We start from the raw sequence: 12,504 nt of genomic DNA, 5'->3' as shown, positions 1-12,504 counted from the left end.
ATCAAACATTCAGTAAAAACGGTAGCATTGTGAAATATTATTACAATTTAAATATTTTAAAAAGCTATTTATTCCTGTGATGGCAAGCTGAATTTTCAGCATCATTACTCCAGTCCTCATGATCCTTTCAGAAATCATTCTAATATGCTGATTTGGTGTTAAAGAAATATTTCTTGTTATTATCACAGTTGTGCTGCTTCAATATTCATAGAAAACATGATTTTTCAGATGAATAGAAAGTTCAAAAGAACAGCCTTTATTTGAAATAGAAGTCTTTTGTAACATAAATGTCTGTACTCACATTTGGTAATTTATGTTGTGGGTTTTTTTTTATACAAATATTATTTTGTGACAAAATGGCTCAACTTTCTGGTTAAAAAGGTCACATTATTGCTCTCTTGACTTGACGAGTCTTTAATAATTTCTTTTTTACAAATATACTTTATATATATTTTAAGATTCACTATTTCACTAAGAAATTAGCCTTATACTGAGACTTTTTTACTGATACTCCCTACAAAATAAATTAATACTAATTCAGAAACTGAAAACATACTTATTACTCTGTTGTACTTATGGTCAATTTGACCATATTTATTTACCAAACCACAGAACCAAGACAAACCTGGCTGGCCTTTTAAGAAATCTGACTCATCTCATGTTCTCAAACAGGCTTTTATTCCATTAATATTGCTTGGAAAAGTAGACCATCCACTCTGACATAAATAGAGACACCAAACAAATAAAATAGGGTAGAGAATCTTAAAAAGACAAACAACAAAGACTCACTCATGCATTCATATTTAGAGATGTGTGTGCATGTGTGTGTGTTTTCAATATATGATAAGATGTAGCAGCTCTCTCCAGACTCTCTCTTGTAGTTTGGTTAGCTTTAAACCCAGTAGAAAATGATGTGTAAATGTGTGCACTGTATATATACATCTAGCAGCTCTGTCCAGCCTCTTTCTGTAGTATGGCCTCCTCGGTGCGGAGGGGAAACGTGTCAATGGTGGTAAAAATCTCCGCTGCTGTGATGGGGAAAGTGTAGCGTTGCTTATCCACACCCTGTTTGTCCAGCAACACCATGCTAAATGAGTTCTGAGACAGCTGCAGCAGCAACCTGCCCCACACAAACACATATTTACTTCATATTCAGTAGAATGATGTGTACTATCATGTGCTTTCTATTGGGAGCAATTCACAAGTTCTTATATACAAAATAGCAGATTTAGAGCTTTCTTGCAAGTACTGTTATCAAGTAAATGAAATAGAGTAATTAAGTACCTGAGTTGTAAAGCCAGCCCAGGAGGGATGAGTCTGTGTCTGATGCGGCCAATCTGAGCTGGATACATCCCTACCAGCTCAATCACTGTCACATGCCTTAAGTCCAGACCACACTGAGCATGCTGCACAATACAGATCATACAGTTTAGTTGCAATATATATGTATATAATTATTTTACATTTTAAAACACTGATATTCTTGTACATCTATCTTTGTGAGGACTCTCTAGTCTAGCTCCTTACCCAAACCATACATATCACAACTAAGTGCTTACCTTAACCTGATAATAACCTTATCCCTAAAACCAAATCTTGAACCTCAAACAGGCCTTTAAAGGGGTCTCAGAAAGTAAGGACTGGCCAAAATGTCCTCAATTTACTCTCTTTGTGTCCTCACTCCAATGGTCTAAAACACGGTCCTCACAAAGATAGTTGTACAAGTACACACACACACCACTTAAAACTTTCTGGCTAGGATTTAATTTGAAGAATAAATTGAGGCAAATATTCATCCTGTACCTGTAAATTAGTCATCTGGAATCTGTAGTAGTGATTGGCAGCCGAGGGGGCTGAGATGATCAAAATGCGCCGTTTCTCATAGAACTGGTCCAGCAATTCAGCAGCGGATCGCACCCCAACATTAATATTCATGGCTTTTAATAAAACAAATCATTAGGATGTTATTCACCAGAGGGCAGGAAAGCAAGAATAAGATCATGAATTTTACATGAATTGTGAGGTGTAATTTCATAAGAATAATGTGAATAATTCTGTCATAAAAATTGTCATCAATTACTCTAGCATTCTGCCTTACAATATTAAATACAAATTCTCTGCCTGAATAAGCAGCATTATTATTATTTAGGAATGCTATGCAATCTAAAGGGCATGTAATGTATAACACAAGGAATTTCTCTTGCTAAGCTTTTGGTTTTTGTGAGGTGTTAATGTGTGTTCCGTACGGGCACAGGACGTCTCCAGGCCAGACCATTCCATGTTAAACTGGCAGACTCTGGCAGCGCTGCCCTTCAGCTCGTAGCCACCCAGACAGCGGAATTCACACGTGGCCCCGTAATTATCACCTGCACTGTCACATTTCATCCAGCCATTGTCAGGGACAGAGAGAGGAGTACAGCGACGCACTGCAACATGTACATAACACACATTTATTACCTTACACACATTCATATATCACAATGCCAACACTTTATGCTAAGTTCTGCAACTAAATAAAATTATAAAAGGATGCTACCAACTACAGTTTAGGTTTTTCAATAACACACCGCTGTTCAAAAGTTTGCGGTCAGTATTTTTTTAAAGAGGTGGTTGATTATGATTTCACTTTTTTAACTTTAGTTAGTGTGTAATGTTGCTGTTGGAGCACAAACGACATCTGCAAAGTTAGGACACTCAAAGTTCAAAGCAAAGGGAGATATTTTCTTTTAAAGAATTCTGTTTAAGGACTACAACAAATGGCTGGTAGGGACTACAACGAGTTTCTTCCCGGGTTAGTGTCATCACTAACCCTAAAATTTACATAAACCCTGCCCCCGAGAACAGGCAACAAAGGGGTTGAGGCCATGTTATGCTGCTTTAGAGAAGAGGAAGAGTTGTTATAGTAGAGTGTTGTTACCATGCTGTCATTTTACAACCGGACTGCTTCACAAATGAGGGTCAATTCAATGCTGGATTTGCACAAAAGATTAACATGACGGCACATGCTAGTCAATGAGTTGAATCAACTCCACAGCAACTACATAAATTTATGCACTAACCATTCAGAAATGTCCAGATGCATTTTAAAAGTTGTAACTTGTTCCTGAGTCTCTCCATCAGTGTCAGACTCCGGTTTGAACAATGTAAGGCTGAACACCGTTACTGACAATCGTCATTTTGGCTGTGTGAGATTCTCCAGCTTTGTTGTTGTTGAGCAACCGAAGCAAGAGCTGCTAAAGCTCTGCCCTCTTCTGGAAAGCGGCCGGGACTTATTTGCATTTAAAGGGACACACACAAAAATGTGTTTTTGCTCACACCCAAATAGGGGCAAATTTGACAAGCTTGTGGGGCATTTTGAGCTGAAACTTCACAGACACATTCTGGGGACACCTGAGACTCATATTATATCTTGTAACAGGGGTATTATAGGTCCCCTTTAAAGGAATTAATACTTTTATTCAGCAAGAATGTATTAAACTGATTAAAAGTGACACTAAAAACATTTGAATTTAAAAAAAGATTTATATTACATATAAGTGCTGTTCATTTGATCTTTGTATTCAAAGAATCCTGAAAAATATGTATTAAGGTTTCCAGAATCTATTTTTAATATTGGTAAAAAATAGGAAATGTTAGCTGATCAGCAATGTAAAAGTAATGATGATGAAATATTCAGCTTTGCCATCACAGGAATATATTACATTTTAAAATGTATTAAAATAGAAACCATTTAACAGTAATATTTCACAATAATAGTGTACTATTGTATTTTTGATCAATTTTAAAATATCATTTAAAAAAATCGTATCAACCACAAACTTTTGAACGGTAGTGTATATATTTAAATAGATCTTGCCATCTTAAAATGCTTCAATGTAGATTTTGTCGCTACATTTTTAGCTAGGCAATTTTAAAGAATATCTACTTTAAATCATGAAAAAATAAAGAAGTTACCTCTCACTCGAACATTAAACCTGCATGTTGCCTTGTTCTCAGCGCGGTCAAACACAGTGTATGATAATTTATGATTCCCTTCTGGGAAGTGCGAGCCTGGTGGCTTTCCTTTCAGTATAACACTACAACAATAACAAACAAACAAAAAAAAATAGTGTCTTTCTCACAACAAGAATCTGGACAGTGATTAGATGTAAATTAAATGTGTATTCAGTGATTCTCAATGGCATTGAGTGGTCAAATATTTTTGCATAAAGACCACTGAACTGAATTTTAAACACATTTTATACACTGACTCTGTTAGGATGCCGTCCGCTGTGTCTTTGCCCTCCGGTGTGTCCCACGTCACTTTGGCAGTGAGTTTTCCTGGTTCAGCTGTCTTCTCCTTTATATTAGGACACTTAATAACTGGAGGATCCACATCTGAGACAGAAAACACCTTTACATGCCTCAGCACCTAAATACTACTTCATAAACCCAAATCCATAAATAAATATTAGTTATTGCTCAATGATTGTTTTACTCACCCAGGCATGCACTGTTGCCGCCGCTCCACGTTCTGCTGCTTTGGCAGGTGGCGCTGTGGTCTCCACGGAGTGTGTATCCCGGAGAGCAGAAAAACTGGCAGCGGGAGTTAAAGTAGGACCCGTCTGAACACTTAAAACCTCCGTTAGATGGCATGGTCAGTTTAGGACAGCGGACTTCTGTAAACATAATTTCATACCCTGGTGAAAATGGATTTTCAATGGACAATCACTGCTGTCAATCCAAATAAATCCATGTGTCATTCAACTGCAGACTGACATGTGGCTAGTATTAATCTGTGTCTGAACATGCATTCAGGTATCAGTCATTTGAGAAATTGAGAAATTGAACACAAAAAAAATCAACTGAGAAATCAATAAAATATTCAAATTATAATCAAATTTTCAGCATGTGGCATAAAAGATTCATTAATTTAAAGTTTGGTCATCAAAAATAATCATTAATAAAAACAGATAAAAAAGGAAACTGAAAAAAATTATTAAATTATCAATTATTAATATAGAAATCATGATTTAAAAAAAAGACATTACCATTCAAAGTCAGGTTTGGGGTCAGTAAGTTTTTTTTTTTTTTTTAAGAAATTAATACTTATTTAGCAAGGATACATTAAATTGATCAAAAGTGACAGTAAAGATATTTACAAAATATTTCTATTTTTAAATAAATGTTGTTTTGCACTTTCTTTTCATTAAAAGATCCCGAAAAAAGAATTCATAGTTTCCATAAAAATATTAATCAGCACAACAGTTTTCAACATTGATAATAATAAGAAATGTTACATGAGCACCAAATCAGTATATCAGAATTATTTCTGAAGAATCATTTGACACTGAAGACTGGAGTAATGATGCTGAAGAAGAATATATAAAATATTTCACAACATTACTGTTTTTTGATCAAATAAATGCACTCTTGGTGAGCATAAGATATTTTAAAATATATTAAAATAGAAAAAATTATTTTGAAATTTAATAACATTTAAATTTTACAATATTGTTTTCTCATTTTACTGTTTTTACTATATTTTTGATCAAAAAAATGCAGCATTGGTGAGCATAAGAGACTTCTTCCTAATCTTACTGACCCCAGATTTTTGAACGGTAGTGTAAATAAACAAAAAAGTAAATAAAAAATAATTGATTAATAAATGCATTAAAATTCTAGCATTAAAATATAGAACTGATTATGCACTTATCCTTCTTAATCATTGAAGTGAGTTAACACATCAGCATTTATAGGCAATATGATCTTGAGATTCTGTGAATGCTGACCTCTGCAGGCGTAGTTTCCTGACCACTGTTTGCTGGCCATACAGAGAACCTCGCTGCTTCCGTGCAACTCGTAGCCCGTTTTACAGCGGATCTTGCACCGGGTTCCCAGAACGTTCTTATAGCGCTCTCCGCGTGGTGTCTGGCAGCTGACGTGACCATGTTTGACTTTCACCGGGGCACACCACGGCACACCTAGAAAGAGACATATGTTATCACGCACGTACGCAAACACGCTGAAGAAAGACACTGAGTCATACCAAAACACGGCCATCAAAACTTACCTTGACAACTGGCATCATCCAGACATGCATGGAGAAAACGTGAACAAAGATAAAGTAGCACAGCCACAGAAGAAGAGGAAGCAATCAGAGGCCTGAAGCTAAGCAGGCAGTCAGAGATGTAGTGTCCTCTGTGTTGTGAGTGTATGTGTTCTGACAGCAGCGCTCATGTGTTAAGATGTGGTAAGAGTGTTTTACTGAGGAGAAGATGATTTGAAGTTCTGTGTAATGGATTTTTGGGATCAATATGTGCATTTAATATAGTATGTCCTTGCGTGTTTTCACCTGTGTATCGCACATCTTCATCATCAGTGTATGGCCAGTATCCAGAGCCTGCAAAACAGTTTAGGACAGCACAAGCAAGAAAGAGTTGGCATGACCGCAGAATTTCAGATTCAGCTCAATTAGAATCATTTGTATTCTGTGTGACTATATTAGAACAAAGCAAACCACAGTTTGGTTTTTGTTGTAATATCATGTTGTAATATTTTTACGTTCAGTCTGCTAACTATGGAAGCCTCAGAATAAAAAAGGTAATTGTGTATACGATCATTCAAACATTTGGGGTCAGCAAGATTTTTTTTTTTAAAGAAATTAATATTTTTTATTTAGCAAGGACTAACTGACTAACGACATTTATAATGACCAAAAGATTTTCATTTCACATAAATGCTGTCCTTATGAACTTTCTATTCATCAAAAAATACTGGAAAAAATGTATCACGGTTTTCAGAAAAATATTAAGCAACTGTTTTCAACATTGTATAATAATAAGACATTTTTTGAGCACCAAATCAGCATATTAGAATGATTTCTGAAGGATCACGTGACACTGGAGTGCTGAAAATGATTTAAAATTGTAATAACATTTCACAATATCACTGTTTTATTTTTAATGTATCAAATAAATGCAGCCTTGGTGAGTATACGAGACAAAAACAGTACATTAAAAAGACAAAGACAAAAACATAAAAAAAAAAATATTACTGACCCCAAACTTTTGAATGGTACTTCACAATCGCAAAATGTGACATTTTTATCTTTTACTTTCTTGCATTTATATTTTTAAACAGGCTTACATAGCTAACACCGAAATGGGTTTTTTGTATTTATTGACATGGCATGAAATGCAACAATGACCCCTGCAGGTAATGAAGTGAATTACAGGGGGCGATGCAGTGAAAATGGCAGCCACATAAAATAATATACGACACTATATTAGGATTACATGCTCTACAGGGAATATGAATAGATGGAATAGATGTTGGCATGGCTTCATTTAGAGGTCAGACTAGTAGCTGCCAATTTTACTAGCTTATTTACACTGAATGTCATGACAGAAACTCCTCCACAACAGTCAACGTGTAATTTCATCCTCCACCATGCTGCAGGAAAACATTAATGTTCTCCAACAGAAACAAGGTTTCAGTGTTCTATTCCATCTAATTCGGTGACTTGTACTTACTGTAGTATGAAAGTAAGTGATCCATGCACCAATGAAACTTAAAATAAGACCTGCTTCAAGAAATTATGGAAAACTCCATTACCCACAGATCGCCCTCTTAGATTGGGATCAAACACAAAAAAACACGAGCCTGCATATGAATTGACACTGATTCGCTTTTTTATTCCCTCTAGTTCTGTTCTTTTGTCTCTTGTGTGTGTGTAAGTGAGTGGATGGCAGATCACACAGCAAGTTAGATCAAAGCTCCCTCTGATGCAGTAACAAGAACTCGAGAGAGACAGAGTAGCACACACATACACACACAATGTTAATGCAGAGCTAGAGATGAATCATGACAGGACCACAGTTTTCCAACTTCTATCATGGAAAACACTCCACAGGGATCATGTGTGTAGGTGTGTGCTCCATTTGGCAGATGAGTTTTCCTGTTCCATTCTGTTAAGCTCAGCAGAACGTTGTGTATCCCAGAATACTAACTGACTTGGCTTAGTTTTGCTCTCTTTCCTCTCTCTCTCTCTTACACACACACACACACACACACACGTATATATACTTTACATGGAGGGAGTTTCCACTTTGTCAACTAAACCATGTAGCTTCTGTTGAAAAGATTTCACAGCTTCTACAATGTTTAGCTTAAAAACTGCTTACACTTGGATGAATGTTTTTCAGTCATTAGTCAGAAGAAAGCAAGATCCCTCAGGCTCCCCATGTTCAGTGTCTGCAGCAGTTCCGGTCTCCCAGATTTATGTGTATGGAGGTTAGTTTACCTTATTCTACAGTCTGAGTACAGTAGAAGTACAGATTAATTTTGTTTATATCAATCTATTAGCCACCACACATTGACCTAGCAACCACCCAAAACACCTTAGCAACCACTGAGAAACTGCTTGTAGTCACAAAAAAACCCTTAGTAAGCATTTAAAAAAATAGTACTTTAGCAACCATTGTGCAATTGTTTAACCACTTTTAAACATCATACAGTGTCCTAGCAACCACCCACAGCACCCTAGCAATCATTGTGCGACTGCTTGGAACCAATAAAAACACCACAGCAAAATGCTAGCAACCACCCAAAGAACCTGAACAACTATTGAGCAACTGCTTGTAGCCCCAAACTCTTAGCAATGCCCTAGCAGAAAGTTAGCAACGACCCAGAGCACATTAGAGACCATTGTGCAACTTCTTGAAACCACTTAAAACATACCAATTCCCTAGCAACCTACCGACAGCACCTTAGCAACCACTGTGCAACTGCTTGTAACCACTTTAAGCCCCATAGCAACGCCCTAGCAACCATCCAGCGCATCCTAGCCATCATTGTGCAACTGCTTTTACCACTTAAAACACCATAGCATCACCCTAGCAGCCACCCAGAGCACCTTAACAACTGCCTAACAACCACACAAATCTCTCTTCAAATTGTCAATATATTCCCAAATAAATTTCCAAATTCAGAATATCTTTCAGTCTGCCCAAATATTCAAACTACACACTCTAAACAGCCTTTGGACTTTTTTAAAAATCTTTTATTGTCAGTTTGTCTTGATCAATTTTCATTTTTTAGTTTGAAACTATTGTCAATGTGTAAATAAAGCAACAACAACAGTTGTTTGCTCATCAAAAAGAGTTAATCACTGGGAGCTATTGATTCACATTACACAAAAAAATAGCTCAGAATGTTAAATTAATTCGAGTTTGGGCATGTGGATGAAAAAGCACATGCATTCACTTAATGATTCACTCATACTAGCTCAAGTCAGGACAGTGTTATGTGGACAGCCTGTCTCTGTTCTGTCTTAATCTTGTAACATGTGTTCATGTTTTAGCCAGCATGAGTCTGTGCTTGTGTTCAAAAGGCCATAAAATACACAAACACAAATAGCCACCCAGTCTTTGTGAATAAACAATTTACAGCATTTGAGGTAATTCAGCAAATGCATCATTTATTTTACTAGCGTTTACTTTACACATGCAAATAAAGCCAATATGCGAGACTGATGGTCTGTTGTACTTGTAAATTGGACCTCTCATGCATTTACAAGGGGTAGCCTGGACCACAACCACAACCTAAAACCCAATGACAGGACGAAAACCTCACACAGTCAACACTTTAAAGAATTACATTTCCAGACGTGGTCTCACTCTAACTGTGCTTGCAATAGAGATTGGTAATTTAGAGCAATTAGTTCTACCACCGCAACACATGCATCTCTTCAGCTTTTTCAATTGTGTTTCCAGCAGCACAGGAAATTTGCATGTCTAAGCGAGTACAAACAAGACTCCTTTTTAATTCATTCTCTAAACAAATAAAATCTTGGCTTGAGAAACCATGAAGGGACCATTTGAAGGGACCATGGTGCTTAGGTGAATCTAAGCAAGTGTGTACTCTTGCTGTAATATAAACACATTACTTTATCACAATGTTTTCTGGAAGCAAAATGTATAAATACCCCAAAAGAGCCTCCTTAGTCAGCCAACCAGATACATAAACCAAAATACAAAATAGACTAAAATGCCATACAGATTACTAAAATGATCATAAAAATTTGCTGAATAAGTACATCAGGCTACATCAGGTACAGGCTTAGCAGCCATACTTTTAGACATGGAAAAGTGGACAGAGTCTTTAGCTCTGGATACACACACAAAAAAATCCTGGAAACAAAAAAGTGCAATTTTGTTTTTTTCATAAAATGTGAAAAATATATCAAAACATCAGTCGCATTTCCAAAAAAACAGTCCCAGACCCCATGCTAAAAAATATAAATCACTCTGGCAGAGGTAAACACAGCCCCTTTGGCAGCTAGTTATGTATCAGCGTGTCATATCCTGAAGGACAGTGTATAGCACAACACCAGCATATTAATATGCACCTCCAGTGATGATTTATTACTAGTTGTTCCATATTTTGCATGTAGAATTTCTTATGTAATTCCAATTAGCCTATTGAAAATTCAGTCATCGTATCATATGATTACTATTTTTATTCTATTAACTTGAGACTTAGCTAAGCAATTTATTTGAAACTAGAGATTTAACTTGAGCTCCAAATGACTCTTGATGAATAACATAATCTTTATAACTGCAAGAATAAATATTACCCTATTGAGTAGGCACTTGAAAACCTGCCTGAAAATTGCAGTAAATGGATAATTAAGGATAATGAACAAACTTAATATTAAAAGTGCATGGTATTAATATATATATTAATTGTCCTGCTACAAGTCCAAAAAGGATTTTAAGACTTGGAGTTGAGACAAAAGACCGTTGAACATGTCTGCTCTATATGCTTGGAATAAATGCTGACAATGATCTTAATAAATCTTTGCTGCCTCTTAGGACACACTGCTAACTCACTGTCCAGAAGACATGACATTATTATACTGTGTGTCACTACCACAAAAAAAGCAAAGCACTCAAAAGATGTCCCATCAGTATTGAGCAGATCGACCGGGTGCGCAGTGTCCTACTGGTGACAAATCATAAGTGCGTTTTCATATGAAAGAGTTCAGTGTCTTTTCCCTGGATTTAAGGAACTTACCCCCGTTCTTTCCCCCCAAACAGCCCCAAAAGCGTCCACGTAAACACTCTGAGCTCTGTTGAAATATACTGTCCCTAACAGAGTAAAGCTAGCAGAAACAGCACGGGAAAACTCTCAAATGCACAAATACTCTATTCCCTGTGGTTTTTGCACAACTTTGCATTAGTTTGATAAGTAGCCTAATGATAAACACATTTTGATTGATCAAAGCTCACAGCGCGAGACTCAACAGAATCAGTTTGGAAGGGTCTCTTACCGTCATACGCAAAGCTCCCGGACAGCTGAAGTCCCACTATCATATACACACACATCCAGGTGTCCATCTTTAGGAAGTCCAGGAGCTGCTGGGAGACCTCGATTACATTCCAACGATAGAACCAGAACACAAGCCCGATCCCGCCTCCTCAATAGAAATACGAGAGCTCTTCATCCAGCAAGAGCGCGCGCACAGAGCAGCGCGTGGACTTTTGGTACACAACACCAGGGCCGGATTAACATAAGGGCTAGGTGGGGCTGAAGCCCCAGGGCCCGCGGGTAGAGGGGGCCCGTGATTGGCTGGAGGAAATGAGATTGACAAGTCAAAGGTGGTTGATTTGTGTCTAATAAATAACAAGAAAAAATGATTGGAAAATGTGCCTGACTGATAAATCACTGTCCAATCAAAATCACTTTACAATTCGCGACATGACACCGGGAAACGCCTCTTTGCATTATGCTATCGCATCGCATGTAGACTAGAAAATTGGCCTTTATTGCTTGTTCAGCCTCGCTGGTGTTCAAAATGATTAAAAAAAGTGATAGTGTTGCGCAAAAAATGAAAAATAAGCTTGAAAGGGAGAAAAGGGATGCTAATCTTACAGCAAAAATTACAAAACTAACTGCTTCGGTTCACATAAAACATCCGAGCCAGTGGAAGACCCCGCGTGCAGCGGCAGCTCACAATTATCTTCACCCGACACCGTCGCCGATCTGCGTGCTTTACACGTTGAAAAAGGTGAGATAGCAGCTGCATCAAGTTATTATTTTTATTACGAGTTAAGCCCTATTCGGATAGTAATTGTTTCTCATTAAAACGTAAGGTGTTTTCAACATTTACAGGGACGAGTCGGTTGATTTTATTGCCGTTTGAATTCAGAATGTCAGTGTTTTTCTCTCATCATCATCACCCGTGTAAAAATCCCGAATTAACTTTCCTACTGTTTTTTTGACGAACACCAATGTCGTGTGACTTGTCTCCACTTTCTGCCTTTGAAGTACATTTTATCAGTTGCAGTTCTGGTGCCGCATCCGTACATCTCGACCTCGACACATTCACATCACACGTTAACACAGCGGTAGAGTTACTCACGGGACACTGCACTTATTCGCAATCACAAGTTCTTTATTTGCATGTGCTTTAAAAGCCAGTTAAACCTGTCATTCGTGTGCTGTTCTGAGATGCGCTTT

At 37.2% G+C, this 12,504-nt stretch overlaps 1 protein-coding gene across 2 annotated transcripts; it reads right to left on the bottom strand.

Annotated features, from left to right (window-relative positions):
• Nucleotides 1-567: 567 nt before the first annotated feature.
• srpx (sushi-repeat containing protein X-linked) lies at nucleotides 568-11,481 on the bottom strand. 2 transcript variants are annotated; one of them, XM_067410007.1, is made up of 10 exons: nucleotides 11,315-11,481; nucleotides 6,335-6,382; nucleotides 5,772-5,963; nucleotides 4,482-4,658; nucleotides 4,251-4,377; nucleotides 3,955-4,076; nucleotides 2,247-2,426; nucleotides 1,804-1,937; nucleotides 1,285-1,406; nucleotides 570-1,120 (listed from the first exon to the last, which is right to left on the bottom strand). In XM_067410007.1, exons 1-10 carry the CDS (start codon nucleotides 11,379-11,381, stop codon nucleotides 943-945), a joined length of 1,347 nt encoding a protein of 448 aa, XP_067266108.1. In that variant the 5' UTR covers nucleotides 11,382-11,481; the 3' UTR covers nucleotides 570-942. The 2 variants fall into 2 exon arrangements, with proteins under 2 accessions (XP_067266109.1, XP_067266108.1); XM_067410008.1 differs by lacking the exon at nucleotides 6,335-6,382 and having other exon boundaries at nucleotides 568-1,120.
• Between the last annotated feature and the right edge of the window lie 1,023 nt (nucleotides 11,482-12,504).

Source organism: Chanodichthys erythropterus, chromosome 14 (assembly GCF_024489055.1).
Source record: "Chanodichthys erythropterus isolate Z2021 chromosome 14, ASM2448905v1, whole genome shotgun sequence".
Taxonomy (NCBI): domain Eukaryota; kingdom Metazoa; phylum Chordata; class Actinopteri; order Cypriniformes; family Xenocyprididae; genus Chanodichthys; species Chanodichthys erythropterus.
This window is presented reverse-complemented; position numbering and strand designations above follow the sequence as displayed.

Bases quoted from the DNA above. Each gene is read 5' to 3' on its own strand.
- srpx (XM_067410007.1), bottom strand. From the start codon at position 11,381: ATGGACACCTGGATGTGTGTGTATATGATAGTGGGACTTCAGCTGTCC. The intron at 4,077-4,250 runs GTCAGTGTATAA...TTATTGTTGTAG, and splicing joins GCGGACGGCATCCTAACAGA to TGTTATACTGAAAGGAAAGC. The intron at 1,938-2,246 runs GTACGGAACACA...TTTTATTAAAAG, and splicing joins CCTGGAGACGTCCTGTGCCC to CCATGAATATTAATGTTGGG.